General features: G+C 52.8%; 2 protein-coding genes across 2 annotated transcripts; both read left to right on the forward strand.

Moving 5' to 3' along the window:
• Positions 1-307: 307 nt before the first annotated feature.
• On the forward strand, positions 308-6,590 carry LOC131574027 (uncharacterized). Its single transcript, XM_058828403.1, has 10 exons — positions 308-434; positions 1,927-2,013; positions 2,396-2,443; positions 2,613-2,636; positions 2,812-2,903; positions 4,326-4,633; positions 5,153-5,182; positions 5,492-5,543; positions 5,884-5,916; positions 6,548-6,590. The coding sequence occupies exons 1-10, from the start codon at positions 366-368 to the stop codon at positions 6,576-6,578; spliced, it is 774 nt and encodes a 257-aa protein (XP_058684386.1). The 5' UTR covers positions 308-365; the 3' UTR covers positions 6,579-6,590.
• A 4,007-nt stretch (positions 6,591-10,597) lies between these two features.
• On the forward strand, positions 10,598-13,744 carry LOC131574028 (synaptophysin-like protein 2). The gene is made up of 2 exons (XM_058828404.1): positions 10,598-10,816; positions 13,629-13,744. The coding sequence occupies exons 1-2, from the start codon at positions 10,607-10,609 to the stop codon at positions 13,734-13,736; spliced, it is 318 nt and encodes a 105-aa protein (XP_058684387.1). The 5' UTR covers positions 10,598-10,606; the 3' UTR covers positions 13,737-13,744.
• Positions 13,745-16,739: the final 2,995 nt, after the last annotated feature.

A 16,739-nucleotide genomic window follows, 5' to 3' on the forward strand; every position in this document is an offset into this window, starting at 1 on the left:
CGTCTATGCAAACGAACCCAATAAAGCGCGATCAAGCCTTTAATTATGCAAATCAAGCCTTGATTTTTAATCGGGGAGGGGTTTTAATTATGCAAATTTAACGCGCCTTTATGCAAATGCGGAGCACGGCGAACGCGGAAGCGCGGCGATATGCAAATGAGACAGATGCAAATGAGATACATGCAAATGAGATATATGCAAATTAGGTTACCATATAAGGTAGGGCGTGGCCGGATGTCCATATAAGGAGCGAGCTCCTCGCCGTCCAATCAGCGCGCGGGATGCAAATGAGGGCGCGGCGGCGGGCGGCGGCGGGGGGGATGTGACGTCACTTCCGTCGCGCTGCGGGTGACGTCAGGGAGGCGATGGCGGCGCCGCGGGTGTCGCTGGGGCCGCTGAAGGAGCCGCTGGGGCTGAACCGGGCCCTGCAGTGGGTGAGGGACTGGGGGGGACTGGGATAAACTGGGAGGGACTGGGAGTGACTGGGAGGGACTGGGATAAACTGGGATAAACTGGGAGGGACTGGGGGGGACTGGGAGGGGATTGGGAGGGACTGGGAGGGACTGGGAGGGACTGGGATAAACTGGGGTGGACTGGGAGGGGATTGGGAGCGATTTCGGGGAACTGGGAGGGAACTTGGGGGGAACTGGGAGGGGATTGGGAGGAACTGGGAGCGATTTGGGGGGACTGAGATAAACTGGGAGCGAACTGGGAGGGACTGGGAAGGACTGCAAGGGACTGGGAGGGGATTGGGAGGGACTGGGATGGACTGGGAGCGAACTGGTTTATACTGGGAAGGACTGGGCGGAACTGGGAGGGAACTGGGAGCGATTTCGGGGAACTGGGATGGGCTGGGAGGGACTGGGATAAACTGGGAGCGAACTGGGAGGGACTGCGGGGGACTGGGAGGGGATTGGGATGAACTGGGAGCGATTTGAGGGGACTGGGAGCGACTGGGACAAACTGGGAGGGACTGGGAGGGAACTGGGATGGACTGGGGGGGACTGGGAGAGACTGGGAGCGGACTGGGAGCGAACTGGGAGGGACTGGGAGCGATTTGAGGGAACTGGGATAAACTGGGAGAGAACTGGGAGGGACTGGGAGGGGATTGGGAGGGACTGGGATAAACTGGGAGGGAACTGGGAGCGATTTCGGGGAACTGGGAGGGAACTGGGAGGGGACTGGGATGAACTGGGAGGGGATTGGGATGGACTGGGAGCGATTTGAGGGGACTGGGATGAACTGGGACAAACTGGGATGGACTGGGACAAACTGGGAGGGACTGGGAGGGCACTGGGATGAACTGGGATGAACTGGGACAAACTGGGATAAACTGGGAGGAACTGGGAGGGACTGGGAGGGACCAAAAATGGGCTCAAAACGGCGAAAAAGGCCCCAAAAATCCCCGATTTCCCTAACCCCCCCCACCCCGAATTCCCATTTTTTTTCCCCAAATTCCCCATTTTTTCCCCAAATTCCCGTTGTTTTTCCCCAAAATTCCCATTTTTCCCCCCCAAATTATTCTTTTTTCCCCAAATTCCCATTATTTTTCCCAAATTCCCATTTTTTCCCCAAATTCCCCCAAATCCCCATTTTTTTCTCCCCAAATTCCCCATTTATTCCCCAAATTCCCATTTTTTTTCTTAAATTCTCATTTTTTCCCCCACATTTCCCCAAATTCCCTTTTTTTTTCATAAATTCACCTTTATTCTTTCCCCAAATCCCCATTTTTTCCCCAAATTCCCATTTTTTTTTCCCCAAGTTATCTTTTTTTCCCCCCGAATTCTCCCAAATTCTCATTTTTTTCCCCCAAATTCCCAAATTTTTCCCCAAATTCCTTTTTCCCTAAATCCCCCATTTTTTCCCCCAAATCCCCGTCATTTTTCCCATTTTTTTTTCCGGAACTTTCCATCCTTTCCTTCCCAGTTTTTCTCCATCTTCGCTTTCTCCACCTGCGGCGGCTTCGAGGGCTCCGTCACCTTCAGCATCACCTGCGGGGAACACCTGGGACAGGTGAACCAGGTGACACAGGAACACCTGGGACAGGTGAACCAGACAGCGATGATGATGACGACGACGACCGTCAGCGCCAAATTCGGGTATCCCTTCAGGTGAGACACACCTGGGACAGGTGACACAGGGACAGGTGACACAGGTGACACAGGTGACACAGGGACAGGTGACACAGGTGACACAGGGACAGGTGAGACAGGGACAGGTGAGACAGGGACAGGTGACACAGGTGACACAGGTGACACAGGGACATCTGGGACAGGTGACACAGGTGACACAGGTGATACAGGGACAGGTGACACAGGTGACACAGGTGACACAGGTGACACAGGTGACACAGGGACAGGTGACACAGGTGACACAGGTGACACAGGTGACACAGGTGACACAGGAACACCTGGGACAGGTGACACAGGGACACCTGGGACAGGTGAACCAGACAGCGATGATGATGATGACGACGACTGTGACCGCCAAATTTGGGTACCCCTTCAGGTGAGACACACCTGGGACAGGTGACACAGGTGACACAGGTGACACAGGTGACACAGGTGACACAGGGACAGGTGACACAGGGACAGGTGACACAGGTGACACAGGTGAACCAGGAACACCTGGGACAGGTGAACCAGACAGCGATGACGATGACGACGACGACCGTCAGCGCCAAATTTGGGTACCCCTTCAGGTGAGACACACCTGGGACAGGTGAGACAGGTGACACAGGTGACACAGGGACAGGTGACACAGGTGACACAGGGACAGGTGACACAGGTGACACAGGTGACACAGGGACAGGTGACACAGGAACACCTGGGACAGGTGAACCAAACAGCGATGATGATGATGACGACGACGACTGTGACCGCCAAATTCGGGTACCCCTTCAGGTGAGACAGGTGACACAGGTGACACAGGTGACACAGGTGACACAGGGACAGGTGACACAGGTGACACAGGTGACACAGGTGACACAGGGACAGGTGACACAGGTGACACAGGTGACACAGGGACAGGTGACACAGGTGACACAGGTGACACAGGAACACCTGGGACAGGTGACACAGGAACACCTGGGACAGGTGAACCAGACAACGATGATGATGACGACGACGACCGTCAGCGCCAAATTCGGGTATCCCTTCAGGTGAGACACACCTGGGACAGGTAACACAGGTGACACAGGTGACACAGGTGACACAGGGACAGGTGACACAGGTGACACAGGTGACACACCTGGGACAGGTGAGACAGGTGAGACGTCATGGACAGGTGACACACCTGGGACAGGTGACATTGGACAGGTGACACACCTGGGACAGGTGACACAGGTGACACAGGGACAGGTGACACAGGTGACCCCAGGTGTCCCCAAACCTCCCCCAGGTGACTCCAAACCCCCCTCAGGTAACCCCAGGTGTGTCCAGGTGACCCCAAACCCCCCTCAGATGACTCCAGGTGACCCCAGGTGATTCCAGGTGACCCGAAACCTCCCCCAGGTGACCCCAAACCCTTTTCAGATGACTCCAGGTGACCCCAGGTGTGTCCAGGTGACCCCAAACCCCCTCCAGGTGACCCCAAACCCCTCTCAGATGACTCCAGGTGACCCCAAACCTCCTCCAGGTGACCCCAAATCCTCCCCAGGTGTGTCCAGGTGACCCCAAACCCCCCTCAGGTGACTCCAGGTGACCCCAAATCTCCTCCAGGTGACCCCAAACCCCCCTGAGATGACTCCAGGTGACCCCAGGTGACCCCAGGTGTGTCCAGGTGACCCCAAACCCCCCTCAGGTGACCTCAGGTGACCCCAGCTGACCCCAAATCCTCCCCAGGTGACCCCAGGTGTCTCCAGGTGACCCCAAACCTCCTCCAGGTGACCCCAAACCCCCTCCAGGTGACCCCAAACCCCTCTCAGATGACTCCAGGTGACTCCAAACCCCCCTCAGGTGTCCCCAGGTGTGTCCAGGTGACCCCAAACCCCCCTCAGGTGTGTCCAGGTGACTCCAGGTGATCTCAAACCCCCCTCAGGTGACCCCAAACCCTCCCCAGGTGTGTCCAGGTGACCCCAGGTGTGTCCAGGTGACCCCAAACCCCTCTCAGATGACTCCAGGTGACCCCAAACCTCCCCCAGGTGACCCCAAACCCCCCTCAGATGACTCCAGGTGACCCCAGGTGTGTCCAGGTGACTCCAGGTGACCTCAGGTGTGTCCAGGTGACCCCAGGTGTGTCCAGGTGACCCCAGCTGACCCCACCTGACCCCACCCCCCCCCTCAGGTGTCACCCCCCAGGTAACCCCACCCCTCCCCTCCCCCCAGGTTGAACCAGGCCGTGTTCCTGCCGTCTCTGACTCACCTGTGCAACCACACCTGGCCCCAGGACGTTCACCTGATCGGGGACTTCTCCTCGGCCGCCAGGTTCTTCGTGGGCGTGGCCGTGGTGGCCTTTCTCTACAGCCTGCTGGCCCTGGGGGGTTACCTGGGCTACCTGCACCTGTACAGGTGTGCGGGGTCACGCCTGCCCAGCCTGGTGAGTGATGGTGGGGTGGGGTTTACCTGTCCAGGTGTGTCCAGGTGTGTCCAGGTGGGATTTGAGGGCTTGGACAGGTGTGCCCAGGTGTGCCCAGGTGTGTCCGGGTGGGGTCTGAGAGCTTGTCCAGGTGTCCCTAGGTGTGTCCAGGTGTGTCCAGGTGTTCTCAGGTGTGTCCAGGTGTGTCCAGGTGGGGTCTGAGATCTTGGACAGGTGGGATTTACCTGTTCAGGTATTCCCAGGTGTGTCCAGGTTTCCCCAGGTGTGCCCAGGTGTGTCCAGGTGGGGTTGGGTGTGTCCAGGTGTGTCCAGGTGTGTCCAGGTGTGTCCAGATGGGGTCTGAGAGCTTGGACAGGTGTGTCCAGGTGTGCCCAGGTGTGCCCAGGTGTGTCCAGGTGGGGTCTGAGAGCTTGTCCAGGTGTCCCCAGGTGTGTCCAGGTGTGTCCAGGTGGGGTCTGAGAGCTTGTCCAGGTGTCCCCAGGTGTGTCCAGGTGTGCTCAGGTAGGATCTGAGAGCTTGTCCAGGTGTGTTCAGGTGTCCCCAGGTGTCCCCAGGTGTGTCCAGGTGTGTCTAGGTGGGATCTGAGAGCTTGGACAGGTGGAATTTACCTGTCCAGGTGTGTCCAGGTGTGCTCAGGTGTCCCCAGGTGTGTCCAGGTGGGATTTGTCACCTTTTCTCTACAGCCTGCTGGCCCTGGGGGGTTACCTGGGCTACCTGCACCTGTACAGGTGTGCGGGGTCACGCCTGCCCAGCCTGGTGAGTGATGCTGGGGTGGGGTTTACCTGTCCAGGTGTGTCCAGGTGTGTCCAGGTGTGTCCAGATGGGGTCTGAGAGCTTGGACTGGTGGGATTTACTTGTCCAGGTGTGTCCAGGTGTGTTCAGGTGTGTCCAGGTGTGTCCAGGTGGGGTCTGAGAGCTTGTCCAGGTGTGTCCAGGTGTGTTCAGGTGTGTCCAGGTGTGTCCAGGTGGGATTTGAGGGCTTGGACAGGTGGGATTTACCTGTCCAGGTGTCCCCAGATGTGCCCAGATGTTCTCAGGTGTGTCCCCAGGTGTGTCCAGGTGTGTCCAGGTGACATCTGAGAGCTTGGACAGGTGGGATGGGGTGGGATTTGCTTGTCCAGGTGTCTCCAGGTGTGTCCAGGTGTGTCCAGGTGTGTCCAGGTGGGGTCTGAGGGCTTGTCCAGGTGTCCCCAGGTGTGTCCAGGTGTGTCCAGGTGTGCTCAGGTGGGACCTGAGGGCTTGGACAGGTGTGGTCAGGTGTGCCCAGGTGTGTCCAGGTGTCCCCAGGTGTGTCCAGGTGTCCCCAGGTGTCTCCAGGTGTGTCCAGGTGTGTCCAGGTGTGTCCAGGTGTGTCCAGGTGGGGTCTGAGGGCTTGGACAGGTGGGATTTATCTGTCCAGGTGTGTCCAGGTGTCCCCAGGTGTGCTGAGGTGTCCCCAGGTGTGTCCAGGTGGGATTTGTCACCTTTTCTCTACAGCCTGCTGGCCCTGGGGGGTTACCTGGGCTACCTGCACCTGTACAGGTGTGCGGGGTCACGCCTGCCCAGCCTGGTGAGTGATGCTGGGGTGGGGTTTACCTGTCCAGGTGTGTCCAGGTGTGTCCAGGTGTGTCCAGGTGTGTCCAGGTGGGGTCTGAGAGCTTGTCCAGGTGTGTCCAGGTGTGTCCAGGTGTGTCCAGTTGGGATCTGAGGGCTTGGACAGGTGTGACCAGGTGGGATTTACCTGTCCAGGTGTCCCCAGGTGTCCCCAGATGTGTCCAGGTGGGGTCTGAGAGCTTGTCCAGGTGTCCCCAGGTGTGTCCAGGTGTGTCCAGTTGGGATCTGAGGGGCTTGGACAGGTGTGTTCAGGTGTCTCCAGGTGTGTCCAGGTGTCCCCAGGTGTGTCCAGGTGTGTTCAGGTGTGTCCAGATGGGGTCTGAGAGCTTGGTCAGTTGTGTCCAGGTGTGTCCAGGTGTGTCCAGGTGGGGTCTGAGAGCTTGTCCAGGTGTCCCCAGGTGTGTCCAGGTGTGTTCAGGTGTGTCCAGGTGTGTCCAGGTGGGATTTGAGGGCTTGGACAGGTGGGATTTACCTGTCCAGGTGTCCCCAGGTGTGTCCAGGTGTGCTCAGGTGTCCCCAGGTGTGTCCAGGTGGGATTTGTCACCTTTTCTCTACAGCCTGCTGGCCCTGGGGGGTTACCTGGGCTACCTGCACCTGTACAGGTGTGCGGGGTCACGCCTGCCCAGCCTGGTGAGTGATGCTGGGGTGGGGTTTACCTGTCCAGGTGTGTCCAGGTGTGTCCAGGTGAGGTCTGAGAGCTTGGTCAGGTGTCCCCAGGTGTCCCCAGGTGTGTCCAGGTGTGCTCAGGTGTGTCCAGGTGACATCTGAGAGCTTGGACAGGTGGGATGGGGTGGGATTTGCTTGTCCAGGTGTGCTCAGGTGTGTCCAGGTGTGCTCAGGTGTCCCCAGGTGTGTCCAGGTGGGATTTGTCACCTTTTCTCTACAGCCTGGTGGCCCTGGGGGGTTACCTGGGCTACCTGCACCTGTACAGGTGTGCGGGGTCACGCCTGCCCAGCCTGGTGAGTGATGCTGGGGTGGGGCTTACCTGTCCAGGTGTGTCCAGGTGTGTCCAGGTGTGTTCAGGTGTCCCCAGGTATCCCCAGGTGTGTCCAGGTGTGTCCAGGTGGGGTCTGAGAGCTTGTCCAGGTGTGTCCAGGTGTGTCCAGGTGTGTCCAGTTGGGATCTGAGGGGCTTGGACAGGTGTGTTCAGGTGTCTCCAGGTGGGATTTACCTGTCCAGCTGTGTCCAGGTGTCCCCAAGTGTGTCCAGGTGGGGTCTGAGGGCTTGGACAGGTGGGATTTACCTGTTCAGGTATTCCCAGGTGTGTCCAGGTGTCCCCAGGTGTGTCCAGGTGTACTCAGGTGGGATTTGAGGGCTTGGACCGGTGGGATTTACCTGTCCAGGTGTGTCCAGGTGTGCTTAGGTGGGGTCTGAGAGCTTGGACAGGTGTGTTCAGGTGTCTCCAGGTGTTCCCAGGTGTTCCCAGGTGTGTTCAGGTGTCCCCAGGTGTGCTCAGGTGTCTCCAGGTGTGTCCAGGTGGGATCTGAGGGCTTGGACAGGTGTGGTCAGGTGTGTCCAGGTGTGTCCAGGTGTCCCCAGGTGTGTCCAGGTGTGCTCAGGTGTGTCCAGGTGGGGTCTGAGAGCTTGGTCAGGTGTCCCCAGGTGTCCCCAGGTGTGTCCAGGTGTGTCCAGGTGGGGTCTGATGGCTTGGTCAGGTGTCTCCAGGTGTGTCCAGGTGTGCTCAGGTGTGTCCAGGTGGGGTCTGAGAGCTTGTCCAGGTGCATCCAGGTGTGTCCAGGTGGGATCTGATGGCTTGGTCAGGTGTCCCCAGGTGTGTCCAGGTGTGCTCAGGTGTGTCCAGGTGTATTTCAGGTGTCCCCAGATGTCCCCAGGTGTGTCCAGGTGACATCTGAGAGCTTGGACAGGTGGGATGGGGTGGGATTTACCTGTCCAGGTGTGTCCAGGTGTCCCCAGATGTCCTCAGGTGTCTCCAGGTGTCCCCAGGTGTCCTCAGGTGTGTCCAGGTGGGGTCTGAGAGCTTCTCCAGGTGTCCCCAGATGTTCTCAGATGTCCCCAGGTGTCCCCAGGTGTGTCCAGGTGTCCCCAGGTGTCCCCAGGTGTGTCCAGGTGTCCCCAGATGTCCCCAGGTGTCCCCAGGTGTGCTCAGGTTGGATTTTGGGGTGTTCTGGGCTGGAATTTTTGGGATTCCCGATGGAATTTCAGGGGGAGGGGTTTAACCCTTTCCGTTCCTTTTCTCCCTCTGCTGCCTTTGAAGGACCCCAGGTAAGTCCCGCCCCCAAAATTCCCATTTTTTACCCCAAAATTCCCGTTTTTTACCCCAAAATTTTGTATTTTCATCCCAAAATTTCCCTTTTTAGCCCCAAAATTTCCTTTTTTAGCCCAAAATTTCCCTTTTTAGCCCCAAAATTTCCCTTTTTAACCTGAAATTTCTCATTTTTTTCATTACTTTTTCTTATTAAAAAACTCTCAATTTACGAATTTTTTTTTAATTAAAAAAAACAAATTAATTTAAATTTAATCATTTTTGCCTTTGTTATATTTTCTTATTAAAAGAACTTAATTTATGTGTTTTTTTAATTAAAAAAACCTAAAGTAATTAAAATTCAACCATTTTTTCTTTTTTTTTCATTAATTTTTCTTTCCTTTTCCCTTCCAGGACCCTAAATTTACTTAAATTTAAATAATTTTATTTATTATTTTTCTTCATTAAAATTAAATTTAAGTAGCTTATTATTTTTCTTTATTGAAAACACTCAATTTTTGGCATTTTTTAATTAAGAAAAAACCAAATTAACTTAAATTTAATCAATTTTTTTTCTCTTTTTTTCATTAATTTTTTGTTTCCTTTCCCCTTCCAGGACCCTAAATTTACTTAAATTTAAATAATTTTATTTATTTTTTTTTTATTAGAATTAAATTTAAATAATTTTGTTTATTGTCTTGTGTTATCAAAAATCTCTCAATTTATGAAATTTTTAATTTAAAAAAATCTGAATTTATCTCGATTTGAGCAATTTTCTTTTCCGTTTTTCACCGTGTTTTATTATTTAAAAAATTTTAATTTCTGGCATTTTTTAGTAAAAAAAAATCCAAATTAATTCGAATTTAATCAATTTTATTTATTGCTTTTCTTTGTTATTAAAAAATCCAATTTTTTGACATTTTTTAATTTAAAAAAATTGGAATTAATTCAAGTTTAATTTTAAAAAAATCCAAGTTAATTCAAATTTAATTTTAAAAAAGTCCAAATTAATTCAAATTTAATTAAAAAAAATCCAAATTAATTAAAATTTAATTAATTTTATTTTATTTGTAGCTTTTTTTTATTATTAAAAAATCCAATTTTTGACTTTTTTAATTTAAAAAAATCCAAATTAATTCAAATTTAATTATTTTATTTTATTTTATTTTGTTTATGGTTTTTTTTATTATTAAGAAATCAAATTTTTGACGTTTTTTAATTTAAAAAAAAATCCGAATTAATTCGAATTTAATTTTAAAAAAATCCAAATTAATTCAAATTTAATTTTAAAAAAATCCAAATTAATTAAAATCTAATCAATTTTATTTATGGCTTTTCTTTATTATTGAAAAAACCAATTTTGGACATTTTTTAATTAAAAAAAAATTAAATTAATTCAAGTTTGATTAAAAAAAAAACAAATTAATTCTAATTTAATTTAAAAAAAATCCAAATTAATTCAAATTTTATTAATTAATTAAATTTTATTTTCTTTATGGTTTTTTTTATTATTAATTTTTTTTATTATTAAAAAAACCAATTTTTGACATTTTTTAATTAAATAAAAATCCAAATTAATTCGAATTTAATTTAAAAAAAAATTCAAATTAATTCAGATTTAATTTTAAAAAAATCCCAATTAATTCAAATTTAATTAAAAAAAAAATCCAAATTAATTCAAATTTAATTTTAAAAAAACCCAAATTAATTTGAATTTAATTTTAAAAAATCCAAATTAATTCAAACTTAATTAAAAAATCCAAATTAATTCAAATTTAATCAGTTTTATTTTATTTGTAGCTTTTCTTTATTATTAAAAAATCGAATTTTTGACTTTTTTAATTGAAAATTTGACATTTTTTAATTGAAAAAAATTCCAAATTAATTAAAATTTAATTAATTAATTTAATTTTATTTTCTTTATGGTCTTTTTTATTATTAAAAAATCCAATTTTTGACGTTTTTTTAATTAAAAAAATTTCCAGATTAATTAAAATCTAATTTAAAAAAATCCAAATTAATTCAAATTTAATGTATTTTATTTTATTTATGGCTTTTTTTTTATTATTAAAAAATTAATTCAAGTTTAATTTTAAAAATATCCCAATTAATTCAAATTTAATTTAAAAAAAATCCAAATTAATTCAAATTTAATTAAAAAAAAATCCAAATTAATTCAAATTTAATTTTAAAAAAATCCAAATTTAATTCAAATTTAATTTTAAAAAAATCCCAATTAATTAAAACTTAATTAATTTTTTTTTCTGTTTTTTAATGAATTGTTTTTTCTCTCTTTTCCCCTGGCAGGACCTGCTGGTCTCGGTCCTGGTGGCCGCCCTGTGGCTCGTGGCCTCCTCAGCCTGGGCCCAGGCCCTGGGGCACGTCCGGGCCTCGGCCACCGCGCCCCTCCCCCACTGCGACCCCCCCCGCGTCACCTGCGACCCCTCGGGCCCCACCCCCATGGGGGGGCTGGGGGCCTCGGTGGTGAGCGGGGAAACTGAGGCACGGCCGGGGAGGGGGGGAAAATCCAATGGGGAAACTGAGGCACAGCTGGGGGAGGGGGGGGGTTTGAGCGGGGAAACTGAGGCACAGCCGGGGAGGGGGGGTTTGGGTGGGGAAACTGAGGCACGGCCGGGGAGGGGGGGTTTGGGTGGGGAAATCAGTGGGGAAACTGAGGCAGGGCTGGGGGAGGGGGGGTTGAGTGGGAAATTCAATGGGGAAACTGAGGCACGGCCGGGGAGGGGGGGTTTGGGGTGGGGAAACTGAGGCACGGCCAGGGGTGGGGGGGTTTGGGGTGGGGAAACTGAGGCACGGCAGGGGGCCTCGGTGGTGAGCGGGGAAACTGAGGCACGGCCGGGGGAGGGGGGGTTTTGAACAGGGAAACTGAGGCACGACTGGGGGAGGGGGGTTTGGGGTGGGTAAACTGAGGCACGGCTGGGAAAGAAGGAGAAATTCAATGGGGAAACTGAGGCACGGCTGGGTGAGGGTAGAAATCAAACAGGGAAACTGAGGCAGGGATGGGGAAGAGGAGAAATTAAAGAGGGGAAACTGAGGCAGGGCTGGGGGATGGGGGGTTTGGGGCGGGTAAACTGAGGCACGGCTGGAGAAGAAAAGGAAATGCAATGGGGAAACTGAGGCAGGGCTGGGGAAGAGGAGAAATTAAAGAGGGGAAACTGAGGCAGGGCTGGGGGATGGGGGGTTCGGAGGGCGGGTAAACTGAGGCACGGCTGGGAGAGAGGAGGTTTGGGGCGGGTAAACTGAGGCAGGGCTGGGGGAGGTTCCAAAGCCAACAGGGGTAAACTGAGGCACGGCTGGGAAAGATGGGAAAATCCAGAGGGGAAACTGAGGCAGGGCTGGGGGATGGGGGGTTTGGAGGGCGGGTAAACTGAGGCAGGGCTGGGGGATGGGGGGTTCGGAGGGCGGGTAAACTGAGGCACGGCTGGGGGAGGCTCCAAAGCCAACAGGGGTAAACTGAGGCACGGCTGGGAAAGATGGGAAAATCCAGAGGGGAAACTGAGGCAGGGCTGGGGGATGGGGGGTTTGGAGGGCGGGTAAACTGAGGCAGGGCTGGGGGATGGGGGGTTCGGAGGGCGGGTAAACTGAGGCACGTCTGGAGAAGAAAAGGAAATGCAATGGGGAAACTGAGGCAGGGCTGGGGAAGAGGAGAAATTAAAGAGGGGAAACTGAGGCAGGGCTGGGAAAGTGTCGAAATCCGGAGGGGAAACTGAGGCAGGGCTGGGGGATGGGGGGGGTTTGGAGGGCGGGTAAACTGAGGCAGGGCTGGGAGAGAGGAGGTTTGGGGCGGGTAAACTGAGGCAGGGCTGGGGGAAAGGAGAAATTCAGTGGGGAAACTGAGGCACAGGTGGGGAAGAGGAGAAATTCAATGGAGAAACTGAGGCACAGTTGGGAAAGATGGGAAAATCCAGTGGGGAAACTGAGGCAGGGCTGGGAAAGGGGGAAATTAAAGAGGGGAAACTGAGGCAGGGCTGGGGGATGGGGGGTTTGTGGGGTGGGTAAACTGAGGCAGGGATGGGGGGTTTGGAGGGCGGGTAAACTGAGGCAGGGCTGGGAGAGATGGAAGAATCACTGGGTAAACTGAGGCAGGGCTGGGGGATGGGGGGGGTTTGGAGGGCGGGTAAACTGAGGCAGGGCTGGGAGAGAGGAGGTTTGGGGCAGGTAAACTGAGGCAGGGCTGGGGGATGGGGGGGGTTTGGAGGGCGGGTAAACTGAGGCAGGGCTGGGAGAGAGGAGGTTTGGGGCGGGTAAACTGAGGCAGGGCTGGGGGGTTCGGAGGGCGGGTAAACTGAGGCAGGGCTGGGGAAAAGGAGAAATTAAAGAGGGGAAACTGAGGCAGGGCTGGGGGATGGGGGGTTTGGGGTGGGTAAACTGAGGCACGGCTGGGGGAGAGGAGGTTTGGGGTGGGTAAACTGAGGCAGGGCTGGGGGAGGCTCCAAAGCCAACAGGGGTAAACTGAGGCAGGGCTGGGGGAAAGGAGAAATTCAGTGGGGAAACTGAGGCACGGCTGGAGAAGAAAAGGAAATGCAATGGGGAAACTGAGGCAGGGCTGGGGAAAGGAAGAAATTAAAGAGGGGAAACTGAGGCAGGGATGGGGGAAAGGAGAAATTCAGTGGGGAAACTGAGGCACGGCTGGAGAAGAAAAGGAAATGCAATGGGGAAACTGAGGCAGGGATGGGGGAAAAGGAGAAATTAAAGAGGGGAAACTGAGGCACGGATGGGGAAGTGTCGAAATCCAGAGGGGAAACTGAGGCAGGGATTGGGAGAGATGGAAGAATCACTGGGGAAACTGAGGCACGGCTGGGAGAGGTGGGAAAATCTAATGGGGAAACTGAGGCACAGCTGGGAAAGATGGGAAAATCCAGTGGGGAAACTGAGGCAGGGGTGGGGAAGTGTCAAAATCCAGAGGGGAAACTGAGGCACGGCTGGGAGAGGGGAGGTTTGGGGTGGGTAAACTGAGGCACGGCTGGGAGAGGGGAGGTTTGGGGCGGGTAAACTGAGGCAGGGCTGGGGGAGGCTCCAAAGCCAACAGGGGTAAACTGAGGCACGGCTGGGGAAGAGGAGAAATTCAGTGGGGAAACTGAGGCACGGCTGGGAAAGATGGGAAAATCCAGTGGGGAAACTGAGGCAGGGATGGGGAAGAGGAGAAATTAAAGAGGGGAAACTGAGGCAGGGCTGGGGGGTTCGGAGGGCGGGTAAACTGAGGCAGGGCTGGGGGATGGGGGGGGTTCGGAGGGCGGGTAAACTGAGGCACGGCTCTCCGGTTTCCGGATCTTTCCAGGCCTTCGGCTTCCTCAACCTCCTGCTCTGGGCCGGCGGCTCCTGGTTCGTCTTCAAGGAAACCCCGTGGCACCGGCCGGCCCCGCCCCCCGGCCCCGCCCCCGCCTGACCCCGCCCCTCCCCCACCCGCGGGGGCTGCTGGGAGCTGGGGGGGGGGAGGGGATGGGTGGGGGTGGGGGAGGGGAGGGAGCTTGGGGTGACCTCGGGTGGGGGTTGGGGGGGTGGGGGTTGGGATTGGTGACCATGGGTGGTCTGGAGATGACCATGGGTGGTTGGAGATGACCACAGGTGGTTGGAGATGACCATGGGTGGTTGGAGATGACCTTGGGTGGTTGGAGATGACCTTGGTGACCTTGGGTTGGTGTTGAGGTGACCATGGGTGGTCTGGAGATGACCATGGATGGTCTGGAGATGACCATGGATGGTCTGGAGATGACCATGGGTGGTTGGAGATGACCATGGATGGTCTGGAGATGACCACAGGTGGTTGGAGATGACCTTGGGTTGGTGTTGAGGTGACCATGGGTGGTTGGAGATGACCATGGGTGGTCTGGAGATGACCATGGGTGGTCTTGAGGTGACCATGGGTGGTTGGAGATGACCATGGGTGGTCTGGAGATGACCACAGGTGGTTGGAGATGACCTTGGGTTGGTGTTGAGATGACCATGGGTGGTCTGGAGATGACCATTGGGTGGTTGGAGATGACCTTGGTGACCTTGGGATGGTCTGGAGGTGACCATGGGTGGTTGGAGATGACCATGGGTGGTCTGGAGATGACCATGGGTGGTTGGAGATGACCTTGGTGACCATGGCTGGTCTTGAGGTGACCTTGGGTGGTTGGAGATGACCTTGGTGACCTTGGGTTGGTGTTGAGGTGACCATGGATGGTTTGGAGGTGACCTTGGGTGGTTGGAGATGACCTTGGTGACCTTGAGATGGTCTGGAGATGACCTTGGGTTGGTGTTGAGGTGACCATGGATGGTTTGGAGATGACCATGGGTGGTCTGGAGATGACCATGGATGGTCTGGAGATGACCTTGATGACCTTGGGGTGGTCTGGAGATGACCATGGGTGGTCTGGTGGTGACCATGGATGGCCTGGAGGTGACCTTGGGTGGTCTGGAGATGACCATGGATGGTCTGGAGGTGACCATGGGTGGTCTGGAGATGACCTTGGGTGGTTGGAGATGACCTTGGTGACCTTGAGATGGTCTGGAGATGGCAATGGGTGGATGGAGGTGACCATGGATGGTCTGGAGATGACCACAGGTGGTTGGAGATGACCTTGGGTTGGTGTTGAGGTGACCATGGATGGTCTGGAGATGACCATGGGTGGTCTGGAGGTGACCATGGGTGGTTGGAGATGACCATGGATGGTCTGGAGATGACCACAGGTGGTTTGAAGATGACCTTGGTGACCTTGGGATGGTCTTGAGGTGACCATGGGTGGTCTGGAGATGACCTTGGGTGGTTGGAGATGACCTTGGTGACCTTGAGATGGTGTTGAGGTGACCATGAATGGTCTGGAGATGATCTCGGATGGTCTGGAAATGACCATGGATGGTCTGGAGGTGACCACAGGTGGTTGGAGATGACCTTGGGTTGGTGTTGAGGTGACCATGGGTGGTCTGGAGATCACCTTGGATGGTCTGGAGATGATCTTGGATGATCTGGAGATGACCATGGATGGTCTGGAGATGACCGTTGGGTTGGTTTGGACTTCATTGACCATTGGTTGACCTTGAGTTGGTTTTGGTGGACCTTGGGTGGGTTTGGGTGGGTTTGGTTGACCTTGGGTTGGTTTTGGGTTGGTTTTGGGTGGGTTTGGTGGACCTTCAGTTGGTCTTGGTGGACCTTCAGTTGGTTTTGGTTGACTTTGGGTGGTCTTGGTTGACCTTGACTTGGTTTGGTGGACCTTGGGTGTTTTTGATGGACCTTGGGTGGTCTTGGTGGACCTTGGGTGGTTTTAGTTGACCTTGAGTTGGTTTTGGTGGACCTTGGGTTTGTCTTGGTGGACCTTGAGTTGGTTTTGGTTGACTTTGGGTTGGGTTTGGTGGACCTGGGGTTGGTCTTGGGTTGGTCTTGGTGGACCTTGACTTGGTTTGGTTGACCTTGGGTTGGTTTTGGGTGGGTTTGGTGGACCTTGGGTGGGTTTGGGTTGGGTTTGGTGGACCTTGGGTGGTTTTGGTTGACCTCGAGTTGGTCTTGGTTGACCTTGGGTGGTCTTGGTTGACCTTGGGTGGTCTTGGTGGACCTTGACTTGGGTTGGTGGACCTTGGGTTGGTTTTGGTGGACCTTGGGTTGGGTTTGGTTGACCTTGGGTTGGTTTTGGTGGACCTTGGGTTGGGTTTGGTTGACCTTGGGTGGTTTTGGTGGACCTTGGGTTGGTTTTGGGTGGTTTTTGTGGACCTTGGGTGGTCTTGGTGGACCTGGGGTTGGTTTTGGGTTGGTTTTGGGTTGGTTTTGGGTGGCTTTGGGTTCCTCCTGGTTGACCTTCGCTTGACCCCGCTCCCCTTCCCCTCCCCCCCTTGGACCTTCCCTCCTCCGTTGTCTTCTCCTCCCGGGTGGGCGTGGCCAAACCCTCCCAGCTCCCCTCCCCCGCTCCGCCGGTGCCTCAATAAACGAAATTCTGGGAAAACGCCCCAAAATCATCTCCAGGAATGGGGGAGGGGCCACCAGGAGACATCTGGGGGGGGTTGGGGCCACCAGGAGACATCTGGGGGGGGTTGGGGCCACCAGGGATGGACCCGAGGTCACGTTTGCTCCAAATTTATTGGTTCTGACCCCAAATCCACGTCCCCGAGGTGGCCCTGGTGGCACCGAGGTGGCCGTGGTGGCACCAAGGTGGCCGTGGTGGCCCTGGCATCCATCACCGTGTCCCTTGTCCCACCCCGTGGGGCGTCCCCAAGGTGTCCCCATGGTGTCCCCATGGTGTTCCCAAGGTGTTCCCGTGTCCCTGTGATGTTCTTGTGATGTTCCTGTGATGTCCCCATGATGTCCCCATGTCCCCAAGGTGCTCCTGTGATGTTCCTGTGATGTCCCCAAGGTGTCCCCATGTCCCTGAGGTGTCCCCAAGGTGTCCTCGAGGTGTCCTCGAGGTGTCCCCAATGT

This window comes from Poecile atricapillus (assembly GCF_030490865.1).
Source record: "Poecile atricapillus isolate bPoeAtr1 chromosome 32 unlocalized genomic scaffold, bPoeAtr1.hap1 SUPER_32_unloc_7, whole genome shotgun sequence".
NCBI classification, from domain to species: domain Eukaryota; kingdom Metazoa; phylum Chordata; class Aves; order Passeriformes; family Paridae; genus Poecile; species Poecile atricapillus.

Bases quoted from the DNA above. Each gene is read 5' to 3' on its own strand.
- LOC131574027 (XM_058828403.1), top strand. From the start codon at position 366: ATGGCGGCGCCGCGGGTGTCGCTGGGGCCGCTGAAGGAGCCGCTGGGG. The intron at 435-1,926 runs GTGAGGGACTGG...TTTCCTTCCCAG, and splicing joins TGAACCGGGCCCTGCAGTGG to TTTTTCTCCATCTTCGCTTT. The intron at 5,183-5,491 runs GTGTGTCCAGGT...AGGTGTGTCCAG, and splicing joins GTGTGCTCAGGTGTCCCCAG to GTGTGTCCAGGTGGGATTTG.
- LOC131574028 (XM_058828404.1), top strand. From the start codon at position 10,607: ATGAATTGTTTTTTCTCTCTTTTCCCCTGGCAGGACCTGCTGGTCTCG. The intron at 10,817-13,628 runs GTGAGCGGGGAA...GGATCTTTCCAG, and splicing joins GGGGGCTGGGGGCCTCGGTG to GCCTTCGGCTTCCTCAACCT.